The sequence below is a fragment of the Passer domesticus genome, chromosome 6 (assembly GCF_036417665.1).
Source record: "Passer domesticus isolate bPasDom1 chromosome 6, bPasDom1.hap1, whole genome shotgun sequence".
Taxonomy (NCBI): domain Eukaryota; kingdom Metazoa; phylum Chordata; class Aves; order Passeriformes; family Passeridae; genus Passer; species Passer domesticus.
In genome coordinates, this window is record NC_087479.1 from 12,726,779 (window position 1) to 12,748,418 (window position 21,640).

At 40.3% G+C, this 21,640-nt stretch overlaps 1 protein-coding gene across 2 annotated transcripts in view; it reads left to right on the plus strand.

Moving 5' to 3' along the window:
- SETD3 (SET domain containing 3, actin N3(tau)-histidine methyltransferase) overlaps positions 1-21,640 on the plus strand; it is a 62,395-nt gene that overhangs the window by 33,127 nt on the left and 7,628 nt on the right. The window contains exons 7-9 of one of the 2 annotated variants that reach the window (XR_010364226.1): positions 14,055-14,113; positions 15,950-16,128; positions 20,329-20,403. Coding sequence is in view for 1 of the 2 variants with exons in the window: in XM_064423423.1 (XP_064279493.1) it covers positions 14,055-14,113; positions 15,950-16,064; positions 20,329-20,403 (249 nt within the window). In the remaining variant the exon portion in view is untranslated. The remainder of the gene's footprint in view (positions 1-14,054; positions 14,114-15,949; positions 16,129-20,328; positions 20,404-21,640) is intronic. The other variant, XM_064423423.1, reaches the window with a different exon arrangement.

Here is a 21,640-nt window from a genome sequence, read left to right on the forward strand (position 1 = left end):
GACCAGGATTTTCATCTTTCCTTCAGTATGCAGGCTAATTTTTTAAAAGTACAAATACCTTTTAAAGTATATATATTTTTAAGTACAAATACTTTTTTTGTAATGCAAAAATCTTAAAACTATGTTTATTTTATTGATAGTTGTTCTACTGTGGGAAATAATGCTAGCAGCATCTTGAAATAAGAGCTGGGGTTTTTGCTATTTGAAGATACTAAAAAAGGGACTACTTTGTGCAGGTAAAATACTCTAATTGCAACATTTTTAGTCTATAAAATATTTCTAATGGTGGGGGAATAAAAGGGTTAACAGGTCCTGTCTTCAAATGCTTCTTTTTCTTTCTAAATAGGATTGCTAGACTGCTTTGAAAATAATTTGGCTTCTGATAGGTGTGCAGTTTCAAACATGGTTTGAGAAGTGCTGCTCTGTTTAATTTCTTTGGCTTCTCTATAAAGGGTGACTGCTGCAGTTCTGACTCTTTCTCCAAGTGCTTAGTCTGGCTAGACATGAAGAATGGGCAGATTTATGAATTTCACAGCTGTTGCAAGCTAAACTGTAGTCTGGTTTGATAAGCAGAAACAGGTGGGATGTTGAGCAGACAAAAATAAACTCTTGAGCATGTTAGCCAGGCTCTATAAACCACACTGACACCTCTCTAAACATATGTAATTTGATAAGTAAAAAATAGTTAAAAGTTGTTGCAGCTGCATTTGGCCTCTGCATTGGTGTCAAAATACAGGGAATGCTCAAAAGATTACTTTCATTGCTGCAGACTTGTAGTTTGCAAGATTTTTTTTTTTTATAGTTTGTTCCAAAGAGAAATTCTGTAAGCTGCGGGTTTTTCTCTTCTCAGGGGAAGAGAAAGGAAGGTATGTCTGTGATTTCCTTAACATTTATGAGCACTGCATGCCTGTAGAAGGGTGAACAAATCCGAGATATTTATGGCTTAATGTTAAAAATATTTTGTCCACTGAAATGTGGCATAATAGACACAAGAGGGAGCCATATAGTTTACAGACAGTGAGATTATATTTCACTGTGAGATTATATTTCTAAAGAAAATGCAGCCAAGTTTGAAACTTTTTAAAAGAATATGCAGTGGTCTTTGTGTTTGATTTTCAGGTGCATCTCTATGCCTGTTTGTAGTCAGCTACAGAGAAGTTTTTGTGAATCAAAACAAGATATGAAGACAAGGAATGCACTTAGAGAAGGTGGAAGTGTCCAAACTATTTACATTTTGAACATGAAGTGTTTGAAGCAGTGTTGTATCTTTTCCCCAGCTGTCGTAAAGGCTGTTACTACCTGCCTAAATAAAAGACAATTTCATGCTAACTTTAGTTGTCTTTTAAAATCTTTGACGTGGTAAAGTCCAAAACCAGTAGATCATTAGCTAAGCACAGCTTTTGCCATGGCTGTATGCATTCAGTGGCACTCCGTGAGTAAGCAGCTGCTTCTCGTGCTGGAAAAAACACCAGTTTTGTGGGACTGTCCAGAATGGCAGTTTGGCACTGATTTACACAGTGTTTTCAGCCTGTAGTCTTTGGACCACTGAGGGACACATTTTTTTTTTTTTCTGAAGAGCAAGTTATCCACCTGGAAAGAAAAAAACAAAAAGCCTGAACCTCAGCCAATATGGTTGACAGTGTAGTGGGCCTCTGCTGTGAGGCCTGATCAGGAGGAAGGAAGAAGTGAGTGAGGCCTTCTACAGATAGCTAAAAACAGCCTCACATTTGCAGGGCCTGGTTCTCAGCAGGGGCTTCACTCCAGTGTCTGTTAAAGGAACAGCGCAGCAGGGCATAAGCAGTCCAGGAGGTTTGTGGAGAGCTTCCTCACCCAAGCAGTGGAGGAGCCAATGAGGAGAGGTGCTGCTTGCAGTCATGGACCTCATACTTACAAACAAGGAAGGGTTTGTTAGAGATGCAGAGGTTGATGACAGCCTTGGCTGTAGTGACCATGAGGTGGTGGATTTCATGATCCTGAGAGGACGAGGCAGAGCAAACAGCAAGGTCACGATGCTGGACTTCAGGAAAGCAGTATTGGCTACTTCATGGACCTGATTGGAAGACTCCCGTGGGATAAGGCTTTAGAGAGAAGAAGGATCCAAGAAAGAAAACATGGTTAGTGTTGATAGATCACCTTCTCTAAGTTCAGGAGCAGTTCATCTCAAAAAGCAGGAAGTCAGGCAAAAGTGCCAGGAGGCTTTCATGAATCAGCAAGGAACTCCTGGCAAAAACTCAGACATCAAAAAGAAGCATAAGGAAGGTGAAAGCAGGGACAGGTATCCTGTAAGGAATATGGAGACATTGTCCAATCATCCAGGGATGTGGTTAGGAAACCTAAAGCCCAGCAGGAATTGCATCTTGCAAGAGATATTAAAGGTGATGAAAAGGGTTTCTATATGTACATAGGTGACCAAAGGAGGACTAGAGGAAATGTGGGCCTGCTTCTGGATGGAGCAGGGGATTGTGACATAGAACATGTAAAATGGGGGTACCAAATACCTTCCTTTACTGGTAAGACTGGCCTTCAAGAGTTCCAAGTACCAGAATGCCATCTAGAGGTGCCTGGACAAGCTTGAGAAATGGGCTTTTGGGAACCTCATGAAGTTCAGCCCTGCAGAAATAGACTGTGGGAGTGCTGGTGAATGAGCCAGCAATGTATCCTTGCAGCTCAGAAAGCCAGTTGTACCCTGGGCTGCATCAAAAGCAGTGTGGCCAGCAGATTGAGAGAGGGGATTCAATCTCTCTGCTGTGGTGAGACCCCACCTGCAGTACTGCACCCAGCTCTGGGGTCCCCAGCACAGGAAGGACATGGAGAGATTCCAGAGGATAGCCACAGAAATAATCAGAGGACCGAAGCACCTCTCCTGTGAGGAAATGCTGAGAGAGCTGGTCTTGTTCATCCTAGAGAAGAAAAAGCTCCAGGGAGTCCTTAAAGCAGCCTTTCCTTAGTTAAAAGGGGGTGAGAAAGATGGGGACCAACTTTTTAACAGGGCTTGTTGCAAGAGGACCAGGGGCAATGGTTTATAAACCAAGAGAGGGTTGAGTTAGACTAAATCTAAGGAAGGCAATTTTTACAAAAAGAGTGGTGAAACGCTGACACAGGTTGCTCAGAGAGGATGTTGATGCCCTATTCCTGGAAACATTCCAGGTCAGGTTGGATGGGGCTCTGAGCAACCATGATCTAGTTGAAGATGTTCCTGTTCATCACAGTGAAGAGTTGGACTAGGTGACCCTTAGAGGGCCTTTCCAAAGCAAATTTTATGACTCTCAGTGATCTTTGTGCCATGATTTCCCAATCATCTTCCCATGATGACTGGGAAATATTCTTGAGGTCTGGAAGAAAGCAGATGTCACTCCTCTCCTCAGGATAGAAAGGTGACCCAGGAACTACAAGCCTGTTAGCCTCACTTCATTTTCTGGTAAGGTGCCATCCAGTGGGACTTTGACAGGCTGGAGGAATGGGCTGCTAATTGATGTTTATCAAGAAGGGCAAAGTCCTGCACTTGGAGTGAAATGATCCCATTATTATGTTGGGGAACAAGATGAGCATGAGCCAGCAATGTGTCCTTGCAGCAAAAAGGGCTAATGGCATGCTGGCTGCATTGGGATTGTTGGCAGCATGTTGAGAGGGGTGATCCTTCTCCTCTGCTTGGCACTGGTGAGGCCACACCCAGAGTACTGTGTCCAGTACGAGAGAAATCAGTTTAATTCCAAAAATCTTACTGAATGGAGAAAGCAAAGTCAACTATTTAAGTAACATTTTAGCAAGTAAACTTATTTTCTTTGACTCAGTTTTGTGTTTCTTTGCAAAGTTAATGAGCAAATACTTGCTAGTGCTTTCTTTTCCTTCTGTCAAGCTCCTCTTACTCAAGAAGACAGAAGCTGCCCCATGAGTCACACTCTTTTAAATATTTTTTAAAAATAGAATGTATTTGGTAGAAGCTGTTAATAATTTTTAGGTATTAGCTGTAGTCTGATTTTCTTCCAGCATTTCACAGGAACACTGTCAAACAGTTTTCTGACTAGGGTGTGTTGACATCCGGACACTGTGAAAGTGTTGTTGTTGTTGTCCTGTTGTGAATACAAGCTTTGCAGTAATCTATCCACAGATGTTTTTATCTGTTTGTGTGCAGTACTGGACAGAGAACTTAATTTCCTGGAGGCTGTAATCCCTTTTGATCAGATACTAAATTTCATATATTATTCATATAAAATTTGACTAATTGATTTAGCATGAATGAAATTCTAAAATCCAGTCATTAGCTGTTGGGGACTGGAATATCATTTTAGTTAGGATGTTTAACACATGAAGTTCTAGATTTCATCATAGCAGCTTTAAAATCTGGTATTATGTGTAACTTCAATATTGGATATATTAGATGAGATTTCACATCTCTAGCATAATTTTTACACCAGTTTTTGAAGTTGTGATGATACTTTCAATATGAGTTATGCTGCTCTTACATTATTTTTCTGTGTTGTTTTTAATCTATCCTATTCCAATAAACATATGATTTTCCAGGTCAGTGTGAAGTAGAACATCTGGTGTCTCTCTGTACTTGGCTTGAAGACACCACCATTTAACTTTTGTGTGCTAAATGTTACTTGAGTTGAACGCAGACAAGTATACTGTCTTTTAAAACACCCTACTGAAGTAATCAGAAGGTGTTTATTATTTTTAAGTTGATGTAATAGAGAATATTTTAATTCTTCCAAAGAGTTCAACCAATATCCAGTCAAAAGCAGATGTATTTGAAACAGAATTAAATTTTGTTTCTGTACCCAGGTAGGTCTTTGGGATTCTCAGTTTTCCTCTCTACTTGATTTATACTCATTGGCATACCAGTCAAATAGCTTTTTTCAGAAATTATGTCAGTGACACTGTGAAAAATGGGTGGAAGAAAGATGGCACAGTTGTAAACCCTGTAAAATATTTTCCTTTTTTTCACTTGTCTGTTCTGCATGTCACCTTAAGGAGAGATTTAAAATTGCATTGAGTGGGCAGTTGCAAAGGTAAAAATAGTGTTGCTGCCTAATTTTACTTTGTCTGGGTTTCAATGCCCAAGTTGTTCTTCTTGATCAATAATAAGTAAATGGGCAGTTAATAATGAAATATATTTATGCTTTTCTGTGTTTTTCCTCTCTGTGAAGGCCAAAATATTGTATTAATCTGTTTTGCTGGCAGCAGATTGAAGATTGACAGTATGCTTGTACTGTACCACTTAGTGTAGCTACTGTAAGGTGGTTTAGGCTTTGCAAACGTGTGCCAAATTCCTGATTTTTGTGTCGCTTCTGGTATATCCCACCCCCGGCCATGATGACAGTAACAGCAGATCCTGGGGCTTTGTTGGGCCATTCCTGTGGCTGCCCCTCTCCACGGCAGAAGCAGCTCCAGGCTTTGCTGGGTTGTGTCTGTCCGAGTCAGGCAGATGAAGAGCTCAAGTCCTTGCGTGGGTGGGAGGTTCTGCTGCCTTCTTCCCCCGTTCCTTCCTTGCCTTCCATGGGAACACGGCGACAGCTCTGGGCTTTCAGCCAGCCGGACACAGGAGGAGGTGTTTGGCTGTTCAGGCAGCGTTTGCTCCTCAAACAGCTGTTCCCTATCTCCTCCAAGGAAAAGGTGGCGGGCCATATGGAGGCATCCCGTGGTCCAGATTCAGACGATGGGCACCAGTTGGACCGTGCTGGCCTGGATCGGAATACAGGCACATCCTGCTTGGTGTCTGCTATGTCTTAGAGTCAAAATGATTCAAAGTTGGAGGACAGACAGGATAAAACATATCTTTCATTCTGGATTTAGATGTTATCTTTCATTGTACAAACATTGTTAAGATCTCCTAATCAACAGGTTTTAATTTATTTTATATTCTGAATGGATTCTGCTATAGTGGCCTAAATGCCTGCTTTCCTCTAGAGAAGCAGACATGTATTTCAAAGTGTATGTGCCAGCGCAAAACAAAATTTGTTTCTGCTTAGTTTAAACCACATTTGGGAGGAATAATACATTCTCTTGTTAGTAGTATGGGCTTTTAAGGCATTTTTTTGAAGATGGGATTCTCAACCACTCTCCTAGTTGAGAATGCAGATAAGCATCTCTTTTCCCAGCCAATAGAGTGGAGACAGTTTTTTGTTTGCTTTTCTGTTAGTAGCCTTTTTTTTAAACTGAGTTGCACTTTGTGGGACATTTGAGTCTATCCCCAGGGATGTTGTGTCTGTCTTTTGTGGAAGTGAGTGCCTCAGCAGACATCAGGAGATCATCATGCACTTACAAGTATACTTTCTCATATAAAGTTTGTACTTATTGTGCAGATTTAATATTTTTCCTGATATAACAGCAGTTACAAATGTTCCATAAATTTAAAATATTATAACAAGCTGATGTTTCTTAGAGCAGAATACTCAAAGGATGTATTCTTTAAGCACTGCAAAATTATACAGGGTACTTATCTTTGTTAAAATTAGTAATTTAACTAAATTACAAAGTGGATTATCCTCTTCAGTCAGACCCAATGCTAATACTCCACACAGTAGGACATTGATATGTTGCTAAGTAAACCAAAGTTTATTTTCTTGTACTGTTGTTTGAATGTGGGTTGAAGAGGAAATGGTAGGTTTTTAGTTTTGGATGTGTGTGCTGCTGTAGCCCCAGTACCTGTTGTTCCAGGACTTACCATGGCCTGTGGGAGCTTGGTTATGAGGTGATCGTGATCCAAGCTTCCACCTAAGTGGCTCCTGGTGGGATTTATTGGAAAACTTCAGTAATTGAATCACAGGTAACAAAACTTTGGCTATACTGCATAATATTGATGCTTGTTAGCAAACTCCTTCATTGAGCAGTGGTCGTGAATTGGAAATAGAATTTCTGTCCTTTCAAAGCAGTTCACTTCAGGGTTTCCATCACAGCATTTTATTTGTGGCTTGTGATTTACCTAATAGTGGAGTTTCACTAATAGTAGAGTTGTGGGATGAATTTGTGCATGAACATAGTTCCTGTGTTGCACTAAACAGAATCATAAAGTATCCAGAGTTGGAAGGGACCCACAAGGATCATCAAAGTCCAGCTCCTGGAATTAACGAGGCAAAATGTTTCCTGAAATGAAAAATGCTCAAGGTAAACTTTGTACCTCAGGAAGAGCCTACAGAGGAAAAGATGTGTCATGATATGCAAACACAGACCCTTGCAAGGAAGCTGGGTTTTGCATCCTGTACCTGTGTGAATGAAACGCTGCAGAATGAACCTGTAAATCCAAGGCTCAACATGAACAGTAAACTCATTTTGCAAGGAGATTTACCACAGGAGATAGTGGAGCTCATGTATCCTGTCGTGTGAACTGCTTCGAGAATGACTCGGGAGGCTGTCTCATTGCAAAACATATCTAATCTCAGCCCAGCTTCTCCCACTTCAGCCCTTAATGGGGCTGCACTCAGCTCTGTGTGATTTTGTGAAAGGACAAAAAAAGGTATAGACAACTTGATCACTTATTTAAATGCTGTACCTAAGTGTCTTCTGTTTGGGGAAAGATTGGTATTTCAAAACTCTGTATGTATACATAGGCACATACAGAATAAGCAGTATTCTGAAATGGAGTAATCAAGAAGTGGATGTTGAAGAGTCCGTGGCTGTCTTGCCTTTATTTAAAAAAGGAGATGGCACAGGATTGGAGGTGGGGTACTCAGTTGCAGTCAGTTCACAGTTGTTTCTGTGTACTCTGTCTACCAAACAGTAGTATCCATGTTGTGTGTGAAGTGGGTTGTCAGTCCTTCAGACCCTTGAGTTAGTAGTTAATGGGTTGAGTTGTCTGTTGTGCCACTGCTGTCTCATTAACAAAGAACAATTTTGCAGGTAGAAGGTACAGAAAAAGGGACTGTGCAGTTAAATTCCATTGCACCAGAAGGAGTCATTCCACTTTGCTTCCGCTGCATGAATCCCCTAATAGTCTGGAACAGTGCTTTCTTGTGTATATTGGCAGAAAGTAAATAAAAATTGCTGACATAAAGAATTAAGCTAGAATATTATTTCAATTTAAGAAGTTTCAATCCTGTGGTACCTTTTTTTTTATATATTAAGATTCATTCTATTAGGTTTTGCAAAGTAGAATTATCTTTTTTCTGTTAGGAAAGTCATATAACAGCACAAGTTTGGGAACATTATTCTTAGCACTTCATGAATTGGCCTGTTTGAAAATTCTATAGCATGCCTCTGTAGTTATAAACTATTGTTGTTACAAGTAAAATAATCTTTGGCTTTCTCGCCTGTCCTGTACAGTAAACTAGCTTCCCTCATTAGGTTAGGCAGCATATGTCCAATGGAAAAAGTGAATTCTTGTTTCCCTGTAGATCACTAGGATCCTCCATTCTGAATTCTTTATTTTACTTAGCTTTAGGGCAGTTAAAGCCTCGGCAGCTCCACAGAGAGGAGTTTCTCTTCAAGGCTGCTGCTTCAAAGGATTTCCAGAGCTGGGAAAGGGACAGTAACCAGCAAATGCTGACAGATCTTCCTGCTTCTGGCCCTGAATGTGTGTGTGTTTGTGTTTTTGTACACCTACACATTGGCCTGAAACCATCAAGTAGCATCCACTAAGGCTCATAACGAAATCTCCCCATGTTAATGAGTACAGTGGAAAGAGGGAAGAATCTGCAAAGAAGGGGAGGAAAAAAATTGTTTGGTCAAAAGCAACTAACCCTTGGGGTTTATGTTCAAAGGAATGAAAGTTAACAAGGTGGAAACTTAGAGTGGCTTTGGCTTTAACTGTTTCAAGCACCCTCAGTGTTTTAGGGGCTGTGAAGGGAGCGCAGTGGTAGCCTCAGTATACTCTTAACACTAGCTGTGATCATTTCCTGGGGTAGAAGTGGAGCTGTCTCCACTTCAGTGGGGTTACAAGAGGTTTCTGAGATTATTGAAATCTGAGTTAGTGATATCAATGCGGTGTTTGCCCACAACTTTGCCTTGGACTTGTGAATACTTGAAGTCACAGAAGTCCAACTGTCTCTTTGTCTACAAACTCAGGAAACAAAAAAAAACCCAAGGATTTTAAAAAACCTTTTTTTGGCTATGTATTACAGTGGGGTAGTAGATGGGTCCAAAGATCAGTTTATCTCAGCTTAGAGGTGGTGTCTTTAAAAAAAACAAAACAACTAACTTTGATCACATGTAGTGATTAAAATATTTTTTCCTTACTTGGATTATATGAGGGTTAATAGCACAGAGGAATACACTGGGCAATATGACTTCACATAAAAATACATCAGCTGTTTTCAAGGCATCTAGTAGTGTAGATGTGAACACAAATTTAACACTAAGTAAACTTTAATTTTTCCTTCTACTCAGACATTGTATTGTGTGTTATAGTAATTGGACTTTTCTTTGCATCACTTGGTAAACAAGCAAATATTAAGCCACTTTTAATGGAAATTCTCCATCAAGATTAGAAACTCTGATAAATGAGCTGTAGCATTTTGTAATTGAATAGGGAAAAGGGTTACTGTCTTCAGAAGTCTGGCCACTGACAGGAGGTGAATGCCCCTAGGCTGGAAAGCAGAGTGAAGGTTGTGATGGCTTCTTGGCTGGAAGGGCACCCACCTATTCTACACTGCAGCCTTCATGCCATTCAGATGAAACAAGCCCTCAAAGTGGGAGTCCTTTCCATCTACTTTCTGGAACTTCAGAATCATTACCTTGTGATGTCCATCTAAAAGTTTGATTGAGAAATTAATAACGCAGAGCCTCTATGGCACATCAGGAGTGTTGCTTGTTTGTGAGGCATTAAACATGAGATGTCAACCCCTGGATATTACTGCTTCACAGAAAGAGAAAATATGTTTGGAAGTGTCCTTTTTTTTTTTTTCCGTATCCCCCCCACCCCTCCTTCCTCTGATTGCCATACTGAGTAACTGGCTTCTAGTCTGATAGTGTTTTAGGTGACTAGAATAACAGTCTGTCTCTTTCCACAGTGGCTGCAGACAATCTGGCAGCAATCACTGTTACTTTTTAATATTTCTGGTTATTTTGAGATATCCTCCAAATGTCTCAAAGAAGGCTTGGAACACTGAAGGGGGAAAAGCATTTTTTATTCATTTTTTTTTTAGGAATAGCAGCATCAGGAGGAAAATGAAATTCAGCATGCCACTATTTGTTTTTGCAGTGGTCATCACCCTGATTGCCAGCTCTGACAATATTTTCACAGAAAGGGTAACGAAATAAATGGTATTTGTTCTTTATAATAACTCTTTCAGTAGAATGTCAGGACCTGCATCTAAATGAATATATTCACATTTTCATGTTCCCATTTTTTATTTAAAGCTTCCCCTCCCAACTTTCTGAAACTACTTCATACAGACTTGGTAAGTTAAAATTAGGGTTCATGTAGTGGATAATGTCACATTTGAAAGCTAATCTGTAGAGACCTAGCTGCATGAACCTGTAAAAGCTAGATCTGATTTTTTTTTTTTTTTTACATATTAAGTGTTTGTTTAGTTTAAATATGTCTGTATCTTTTTTGAGCAGTCTGAGCAATTTGCATGCTATGCAGCAGTCGTCTTCTATACTTTATTAAATATCTGTCAATTATAAATATCAAGGTTTTACATTAATGTCAAGATAGTACATCAAAAATTCATGGAATATGTGACTTTTTTCAAGGGTATTTAATACTTAATGCATTTGTGTCATTTTTCTTTCTAGATATATTGACAGGTTTTATTAAGTGTTTGTTAGGGAGATTTCATTTTTACCAAGGGACTATAAAGAGAAGCTGCATACTAAATCAAATTCTTAATCAGAATATTGTTCTTTTTTGTGTATCTTCAGATTCTTGTAATCTATAGGGTTTTTAAGTTACATAGTAAAATAGACCAAATCAGAAATCTAACATGATCAAATATGCTGACGTATCTTAACTCTAAAAGAGCCACTAGAATATTGTCCCACAGGATGTTATAAATATGGTAATTACATGTGCTGGGATTTTTATTCTGCCCTGTGTCTTTTTAAGACCATCTATTTTGTCCTTTATTGTAATTTACTAGTGGTTTTATGTGAACTACATCTGGATGGTGTCCACATAGGAGCAATCCCAAAGTATCACAGATTTACAAACGGAGGGTGACAGAGCATTTGGCGGCATCCGGGATCTTTGCCCGTGGGTTGGGTGTTCAGGTTGGCTCTTACAGCGGGCTGCTTGTGTGAAACGACAATTATCTCCCTGCAATCCACTGATCTAATGCACGTTTCCTACAGAGAGGACAACAGCAACACGTATAGATCTTGCATCCTATGGTTATTTGCTCCAGGATCGGGTTGAGGCTGCAGGCTGGTGCTCCTGGAATGGGGTGTGTGCTGGAGCTGCTCCCAGGGGAGGTTTTGGCTGTTGAGCCCCGCAGTGTCTGCGATGCCTTCACCTCCAGTGCATTATGACCATAGTCATTCTTACCCTTGGGAAAACAGCATGTTCCGCTGAATGCTGCTGTTACAGGGGCAGAGAGCAGGAGAGGACAGACAGGACACAGAGGGGTGTTTGCGTTCCCTTTCTCCTGGGATGAACAAGTTGGACCGCACTCGGCGAGGGTGCTGGCTGTCACTGCAGGTGCTCTGTGCAGCTCTGGGGGTGCTGGCTGTCACTGCAGGTGCTCTGTGCAGCTCTGGGGGTGCTGGCTGTCGCTGCAGGTGCTCTGTGCAGCTCTGGGGGTGCTGGCTGTCACTGCAGGTGCTCTGTGCAGCTCTGGGGGTGCTGGCTGTCGCTGCAGGTGCGCTGTGCAGCTCTGGGGGTGCTGGCTGTCGCTGCAGGTGTGCTGTGCAGCTCTGGGGGTGCTGGCTAATGCTGCAGGTGCTCTGTGCAGCTCTGGGGGTGCTGGCTGTCGCTGCAGGTGCTCTGTGCAGCTCTGGGGGTGCTCACGCTGCAGGTGCTCTGTGCAGCTCTGGGGGTGCTGGCAGACGCTGCAGGTGCGCTGTGCAGCTCTGGGGGTGCTGGCTGTCGCTGCAGGTGCGCTGTGCAGCTCTGGGGGTGCTGGCTGTCGCTGCAGGTGCGCTGTGCAGCGCGGGCTCTGGGGGTGCTGGTGCCGCTCGGTGCCCGGGCCCCGCAGGCCGGGCGGCAGCAGCGCGGAGCGGAGCAGTGCGCGGCGGCGCCGGCAGGGGGCAGTGGCGGCCCGCGCGGCCAGCGGTGTGAGGGCCCGGCCCGGGGCGGCGGGGCCGAGCGGGGCCGAGCGGGGCCGAGCGGGGCCGAGCGGGGCTGAGGGCCCGGGCACGGCCGTGGGCCGGGGGCGCGGCCCCCGCGGGGCTCCGGGCACTGCAGGCGGAGTGCCGGCTGTAAACTTGGGGCGCACAACGAGACCCCACTCCTCACACCGATCGCCACGGGCCGGAGGGAAACGCGGCCGTGCTGGAAAAAGAAACTGAGGGGTTGATATTCGCAGTGTTGGCGCTGTCTTTCCCCGCTTAATTCATCAAGCTGCTGCAAAATACTTCACTAACGCTAATAAGAGTTGAAATTAGATTGTCGTAAATGAAAACTACAGGGAGGTTTTTGTTTGTAGTGGTTAATTCCAGCTGAAGGCTGAGTTGCTGCGTTCGTTTCTGACTCGGGTCCGGACTGTCCGGCAGCGCAGGTGCCTCCGGAGCTGTCTTGGCTTTGTCTCAGCCCTGGGTTTGTGCTGTTTTTGTGAGAATAAACAACTGTACAATGTGTGGCTACAATTAAACTCGAAGGGATTTGTTATACAATGACCGTGTCATCGGCGTGAGTGAAAATCATATGGAAACGTAGAGTGCTGTAAAAAGAAAAAAAAAGCTAAAAGTGAGGGGAGGGACAGGAGGCGCTGGAATTGTTAAGTTGGGTCGTGTTCCGGAGAAAGCCCGTCGGAAGGGTTAACCGGAGGGGCTGGGGGAGAGCAGCCACCTGGGACCTCACACCCAATTGGCAGTCTTTTGTAATATATAATTTGCCTAAAATTGCGCGCTGAGCACAAGCTTTTGTTTTCTAATTGATTTACGGTTTGAGCCACTTTTACCTCATCCCCTACTGTCCTGCACACAGTGCCAGCAAGTACATTACAGTGAGAAATGATAAATTACCACGCACTTGTGATGCTAATGCATCAAGAGTAAAAAACTGCGTACTACACGGAGCTTCATGCATTAAAAGCGTCGCAAAGATAGAGCTATGCAAAAAATCATTTGTATCTTCTGAAATAACCGTTTGATCATTTGCTTCAATTCGTCTCAGAGACCTAATTGAACCTGAAGATTAAAATTTATGCTACTGTGGCTTTCCATTTGTGAATTGGAACAAAGTTCCAAAGAAAATGTGTGAATGGGGGCTTAAAGCTACCTGTATTTTCGAGACTTTGAATAAGTTAATTCGTCAGAAAAATAACAGGTATCAGAGCTTCTGAAAGCTTTCAGAAATTAAATGTTTGCTTGTTAATGAGAACTGCGTTATACATTCTCAAATGACACAGCTCCACTTTTAGACAGGAGCGTGTGTAGATGGGTTAATGTAGATACTGCCTAATCAGTGTTTGTCACCAAAGCTATTTAAATATTTTAACCTGCTTTTGTTTCAGAGCTGTAGTGCAACTTTTACTGAATAACACTGTTACAGGTATCAAGGAGGAATTGAAAATCTTGTATAATATTTCTTTCATTTGCGAAATACCTCACAGATATCACAGAGGAGAGGAAAATGTGGAAGTTGGTGAAAGCTAATGTGCACTTATTGTCTGATTTCTTTCCCCCACTGTGCATCGAGGGCTGGATTGTGTTTTACCTTCACATACTCAGTCCACCTTAAATTTTTTTTATTTTTGTACAATGTCTGTGGGTTCCAGCCTTGAAATATGAAGAAACAGATTTATGGCGGCTGCTGGGCACAACAAATTAAGTTGACAGTGATGTATGAGAGCATAATAGCATGATGATCCCTCTGTAGCGCGGCTGGACGCCTCCTGCTTCATTTGGCTCTTGTTAGGATCTGTTAGGCAGCTAAATAATGAAATTCTGCTGACTGATTTCTGATTTCTCTTTTCTTCCTCTTTTCACCTTTTTATGCAACTTTCATTTTGCAGACCCATCCTAATGCCAGCAAACTGCCCTTAAAGGATTCTTTCACTTATGACGACTACAGGTTGGTCTGTCTTTTAATTTTTTTTTCTTTGTTTCTTTTCTGTTTTTACTATGGTAAACTATGGGGCCCTGGAAGTCTTAATTGGTGGGAAAGCCCTATTGTTGCTGAAATGTTAATTGTATTTGATACTAATACACTTTATTAATGAAGAAGAAAGTGAAATAAATATGCAGATTTTAATTGTTACAAAGGAATAGTCATTCATTATAAGCAGTTAGTTTAGCCCACTGGCACACATAGTCAGATTACTAAGGTAATTCCTTGTTTCTTAAGAAAATAATTCAGTTGATGTGGCAGGAGTTTTAGGGTTTAGGGAAATTTTTTTTAATTTTTTTTTTTTTTTTCATAAAAGGCTTTGCCAGCACATACTAACAAAAGTTAATATCTAGAGCTGCTGCTGTTGAACAGGAGAGCTGCAGAATGGAAGTTGTACACATGAAGCATGAGTGTCACTTGGAGGTGCTATAAGGGTTGACAGAACTAAGATAAAAAGAATAATAATTAAGATAATGAGAGCTTTAATTCTGTTAAATGATTAAAATAGCATGAATAAAAGGCATTCATAAGGGATTTTCTAGCCTAGTTGTACTTGTGGGCAAGGCTATGAATGTAGGATTTCCAAAGCATGCCTCCTTCACTTAAAGGGTCACTGAGGAACACACCAACTTACAGGTGAAGGGGACTAAAATTTTACAGACAAATTGCAACAATTAACAAGAAGCATATTGTTACTGTGTTTCAAGCCCTGTTTGTATATCAGAATTATCCACAATTTAACTTTCTTTTTAGACATTACGTTGATTTCAGTTTGCCACTGGTTTTCTTACCAGTCTAGTTCTTCCGAAGAAATCCTTCAGGAAGTCTTATTCTGTATATTAAGTACATGTTAGTAGTGGAGTCTGTGGGAATTAAAATTATTTTGACCTTCTCCTGGTGATATCTTTTTTCCCTCAAAAAACCTACAACACATGTATGTAGTAAGGCCAGAACATGGTGAGACTAAGATTCTTTTTTCCACTGGTGTTTAATATTAGTTTTTGTCAGATATAAAATAAAAAATTAATTTCTAGAAAACACGGAAATTCTAAGCTTTATAACATTTTTTTTTTGAAAGGTAGCTTGCATTTTGTTTACTTAACCTGACTTAGAAGGGTTTTGAATGATGTCCATGTGCTAAAGAATTACATAACGCTCTCTTCATGGTTTTTACCTGGATATCTGTTTGGAATGTTGTGGCTTTTTTTTCTTCTCAATACTATTGAGCAGAAAATTTAGCAATACTGACCTAAGCCAAAATCGGGAAAATTGAAGAGAAACACTTACCAAAAGATCATGCATGTGTCAGGTGGTTGCGCTGGTTTCCAGTTCATGGACTACATAAACTTTTTAGGGAGTGAGGGGGAAAATACACCCTGGCTCTTACAAGAGTTTGCACATAGATGAGAACTCCTGATGCCCAGCAGGAAAAGCTGCAGGAGCAGGTGACCCTGGGTTTGGGCTGTGTACTGTGAGGTACATAGCAGTGGTGGAGGGCTGGGAAGCAGAAGCTGACACTGGGAGTGGATCCTGGCTGAGGAATGCAGCCAATGGAAAGTGTGATGATTCTCTTGCAAAGAGAAGAGGGATCACAGTCCTGGTTTGGTATTTGTTCTGTGTGCATGTCTTGGAAACCTGGGAGCTGCTGATTTTCCTTCTACTGTTCCTATAGTCAGTGTGGTCTTTAAGGAAACTTAAGTTTGGAAACTCCCAGTCTAAATGATTGCTTCAGGTGGGACTATGGCCAATTGTATTTTAATGCTTTGAACATTGACCATCTCATGTTTTCACCTTTTGCAGATGGGCAGTTTCCTCTGTTATGACACGGCAGAACCAGATTCCAACAGAAGATGGTTCCAGAGTTACACTGGCTCTAATACCTTTATGGGACATGTGTAATCACACTAATGGACTGGTAAGGATTTCTTCAGTGTTGCTGAAAGACTTTAAAGCTTTAGTCTTTCAACAGCTCTACAACAGTTTAGTAACACTTTCTGTTATGTTTTTTAACACATGTATGTTATCTTCCCAAGAAACCCTAAAAAACTAATATCTGAAAGAAAGGTTTGTCAGTTTCTCAGGGAAAGCTTTCTTCATCCAGAGAAAACTTTACAAGTGATTTGATACTTGTGTAAAGTTATGTCTTGTGTACATAGAGTCTACTTTTTGAAGTTTTCATTTACAATGAAATTTCTTGTCCAGACAAGTCTGAATAGTGTCCTGACATGGAGCTTTGTTTCTGGGGGGCTGAAAAAGATGCACAGTACTGGACAGAATTGTTCTGAGAACAGAGGGCAGGCACTGATGGATGTTGCCTCTTGTAGCTACCACTAGGGAAAGTGGTTAGAGATTTGCAACTAAGAAATACTGCCTGCTCTCCTAACCATGCCCAAAGAGCCTTGTTATAGAGACAGCAACAACAAGAACAAAGCCTAGTTCAACAAAAACAGTACATCTGTTACTACATCAAAGAAACAAAATGCAAAAATACTACTTTAGGGCATATTAAACATTTAAAAGGTGACATATGTATATAGAAAGTCAGACCTGCTGACATTTTGGCTTACGTGCGCTAGTTCAGGGGATGATTCCTGATTTCATTAACAGACTAGTTAATGCTGAGGTGAGGAAATGGAGACCCAGAGAGGCTGGTTTATCAATGTTATTCAGTCATGCTCATGTACACTTCAAAAGTCATACCCCCTACTTGTGTTTCCAGTAGATGTTATTTATTGTAAGACTGGATATAACCATCCTATTCAAGTGATCTGGTTCTTTTGTGGGAGGGTTGACCTGAATGTTAGGACAGCAGTATGTGTTAGTGCTGTTTGTATAAAAAAAAGTCTGTTTTAAATGAACAAACTGTAAAGCAAGTTGTTTTTCACTTGACATTTAGCTAATTTAGTGTTACTATGACTGTATCAATTACAGCATGGTAGGCTAGGCTACAAAGTTGCAAGTGTTTGGCGTTTGTTATTTATTTATTTTTCCTTATTGCAAGGTGATTACATGTTGTTCTTTAACAGTGATTCTTGCCTTTGCCTATTTGTTATGCAATCTCACAGCTTTGATTTAGCAATAAAGTTCATATGAGAGTCTTCAGTATAAAGAAACTGCTTAAAATTCAGAAATGTGTATTTTTGTAATATAAGTCGTAGCTGCAAGCGTCAGTACTTCCTGTACCCTTTTCCTGCTGGGCATCTCTTTCAGATGCTTTTGCAGAGACTTGTCTGTATTCATTAGACAACTCTTAATGAATGCCTTCAAAGTTGGGATTAGAGTAAAGAGGAAGAGAATCAAGGTTCTGTGAGGGAAAATTTAAGTAGCATATATTAAAAGAGCAGCTATTTATGTTGTTTTACTCATTCAAACTTCTATTTAAATTGATAAAGTAATTTTTATTTTTATTATGCTGTTTAACAGTGGGTTTGATATGGAGCCAGCCTCTGGAGCCAAACCTCCTAATGCAGTAGTATATCAGGATTTGAAACATTTTTTTATGCTGAAGTATATCCTAAGGGGAAAAGGGGGTTGTGCTGAACTTAAATATTTTGTATATATGTAAAGATTTCAGTAATTTATTTCATATTTCTACAGAAAATAATTTAAATAGATAAAATTTCAGGAAGGATAGAAAGCTGTAGTATTGGTAATGGGCTAAGAAAAGCTACTAAAGCTATTTCTGTTGGGTGCTAGTTGCCTTATATAATTAGAAATGGGGGGGTGACTGCTAAGATAACTGTAAGCTGCCTGTATTGTAGTTTATATTATTGTGAGGTGAGGGTGGGCTCTGCTCTCATCATAACACAATCCCTTTAAAATACATGAAGGGAACTGTTATTCATTGCAGAAAAGTAAGAAACAAAAGATGACATTGAATGCACCCCTGTGTAGTTTATTCCAAACGTAGTGCTGAAAAACCTCCCAAGTCAATCAGCTACCATCTATATCTATCTATATCTATATCTAATCTATATCTATATCTAATCTGTATCTATCTATATATATATCTCCTTGTTCTTGCTTTATTCCACAGGGCCCCCTTCCATGAACTAGAGAATAAAATGCTCTTTGGATTTGAACTGGAGCTAGGTCCATCCAGCTTTTTCTTGCTTCTGACACTATTAATTAGATCAACCTGCCTCTAAGAACTATTTCAAAATGGTTGTCTTCATGCATTTCTCATTGTTATTCTTTAGTGGGATTGTATTTTGACAGTCAGAGGTTGATTACCAGTTCTGACAGAGCTTTGAATAAGCTACATTCTGCCTGTTGGGCTGGGTCCATCTTTAATCACTGACCAAGCAGACTATTGCATGCTTTATACACAACTTGAAATTCATGTATCAGTCTGCTTCAGAAATAAAACTGAAGGGATGCAATTTGTCAGCTATCATGTGGGAAGAGAAGTAAACACCCTGTTAATTCTCTTACGTGACTGCTATTAAAAGAAAGAGGAAATAGGAGTCTAGCACTCCATTATGCTTTATAAAAAAGTCTTTCAGAAGTGCTGCTGGGTTTTGTGTGTTGTTTTGTTGTTTTTTTTTTTTTTAAACCAGAACTAAAAATTTAAAAGAAAGATCAGTACTCCATTGAGGCATGCTTAAACTGACAGAATCCTCCTCTTAAAATAATGGAATTTCCCCAGTCTGTGAAAGCCTCCTGTTCCACTGGCATTTCAAAGGATTGGAGTGGACTTTTCACATTCAGAACTATTTTACTGAGTTTACACACTAAGAAAATTTCCAGGACAGGTCAAGAGTTTCTTTTTTTGGATGAAAAGTACAATTTTTGAGAAGATGACTGTATTTGAACTAGGAAGGTAGATTTGTCATCCTCTAGCATTTGTAACCTGCAATACAGGGTAGGACAACTTTCTAAACCGAAAATCTTAATTAAAATTGTGCGGTCCAAATTAGAGAATGCACAGGAATTTCTGTGTTCAAGAACTGCAGCCTGTGTTTCTCAGTGGGCTGCATTGCATGAGTCTTATGTTCTTTACTGATCTCCACAAACCCATTGAACAGACCTGCAGTGAGGCATCTGCACAGGGAGTTTCTGCAAGCGTCTGCAGGGCCGGGCTGCCCGTGCTTGGGGCTGACATTTTGGATTTGCTCCATTTGAAAGCACTGTTTTGGCTGACAAATGCACATTTAATGATGCAAGCAGTGCAAAACTATTAATGTGTAAGCCATCAACTAAGCTTTTGAAATAATCTGAGGAGTTCTGTCTTTGGACAAGCTGCATCCATGATGGGAATCGGGGTATACTGCAACTCACGTCAGCCAGCTTACAAAGAAGTGTTTTCATTTTCAAAGACTGAGAGAGAATTGTTGGCTTCTTCTAGGTTTTTCCCCAGGCCGAGAGCATATTTTTCCATAAGTTACCTCTGTCAGTACTGAACTCAGACTACCTACCATAAAAGTTGCTTTTCTGATTTTTCAGCAGCTTATGTTCCATACTGTGGCTGCATCTCTGGTCATACTATTCAAGCATATGCTGTTTGTCACTTAATAAAAAATATTCCATTTTTAGGATAGTTTTGCTTGTTAGCGTGACCCCTTTACAGTTTAGTAATTATTTTTGGGGAAGTACAAGTTTGTCAAGAGAGTTTATCCTCTTCCATTGCTAGCTACCATCTCAAAAATCCTTTTAGCATTTTAAGAGTATTACTTAACTTTTAGATAAAGGGATTATTTTCAAGTAAATTATAATTCTCTGAAGATTGTATCCCCTAAAGATCCACAGTTATCTAATCCTTTTTCATTGAGAGATCAAAAATGTGTTGGCAGTTGAAGGATAAAGCACAGCATATAGAGCTGTCAGTGCCTTGCTCCCTTGGGCCTCATGGGAGTGACTGAAATCTGCAGAACTTTATAACAAGCTGCTGGCTTTAGCATGGTACTTTGTGCTCTGTGGAGGGTACCTTCCTCAGAGCCTTCTGTTCACTTCAGGTAGGTTATTTCCTCCTTCAGATTTCTTTAATGCAGAGACTTTTTAAAAAAAGAGATTGCTCAGGAATCATAAGGCAATCACTATCAGCTATATTCTATTGTGCTGAGAAAGAAATGTGTGCAATTCCTATTGTTCATATTTATTGCCAATAGGAAAATTTGTCAGTGATGGGAGAGAGAAATATAAAATGCTAAAGGTGCTTTTGTCACTCTTTTCCTGGATAGATCACTACAGGCTACAATTTGGAAGATGACCGGTGTGAATGTGTAGCACTTCAAGATTTCAAGGCTGGAGAACAGGTAGTGTGAAGAGTTGTCTTCATTATTGTTGTTCCATTAAGTTCTATGAACCCTTGGTGACTCCCTAAGAAATTTTAATAATGTAGTGGTGTGGATTAAACCCTGCTGTATTTGAATTTTATTATGCTGGGCTAATTCTGAGTGAAAATGCTACCAAATTAAATACATATACATTTTTCAGAATATTTCTATTACTTGGTAGATCTTGACTGTAGGAGAGTTTTATTCCTCCTATTTTATAGAACTAGTTGAAATATTTAATCATTGGTGAGTGAACATACACAGCCACCAAGTTTGGTATTCTGGAAGAGCCTAGTAAAAGGCCATATCCAGAGGACCAAAGAGAAATATTTTTTAGATTTGTCTGCACTAATGGAGAGTCTTTTTTAACAATGGTGTTTGTTGGCTTATGTTTCTTGTTAGTCTTCATTTTATTTAAAGGAGGTGAAATGCAATGCAGTTGCCAGTCATTTTAACCCATGCTGTTGTCATTGCAATGCTTAGTGGAAATGAGAAAGGACCTAAAAACATACTCCATCCCTTTCACACAGGCATGCATGCATTTACTCTTCATCCCGAGACAGCATGAGAGTCTTTCAAAGATGCATGGAACAGTTCAGAATCCAGTATTTTGATCAGAACTGCTCAAAACCAAAACTGAGTGTCCAAACCAGTGATGCACTGAAGACAGTGGTTCTAGGAGTGCAGGAAGCTCCTGTGCTGTGTCAGCAGCCAGCCTAAATCCTCAAGTGGAGCAGCATTCCTTTTCTGACTACTGCCTGTGCAGTCAGCATGGCCAGACAAAGCCTTTGTCTATGAAACATCCTGAAATGTTTTGTAACTCAGCCTCTGAGATATTACTTTTACTCTGTTATTTTGCCAGACTTACAATTGATAATATTTTGATTTTAATTTTTCTTTTGTATTGTTATATTTTTTAACAAAGAAGTGTCTGGCATTTTTTCTTCATTGAATACATCATTCCAAAAGTGTATTTATCCTCATTGCTATGCTGAGGTTTACAGTGATTGTATATTTTTGCTCTCAGAATTTGTTATGGTAGTCAAATATTTTCTGTTTTTTCCAGTTGTGGTGTGATGAGTTAAAAGGGGTCCACAGTTTTTCCAGAAGTGATCCAATTTATAATTTTCCACAGCTGGCAATGGATGTGTTATATAGCTGTTCTGGCTGCTCTCTCCATTTCAATTATAGAGGGTTCCTATATTTCAGTTTTATT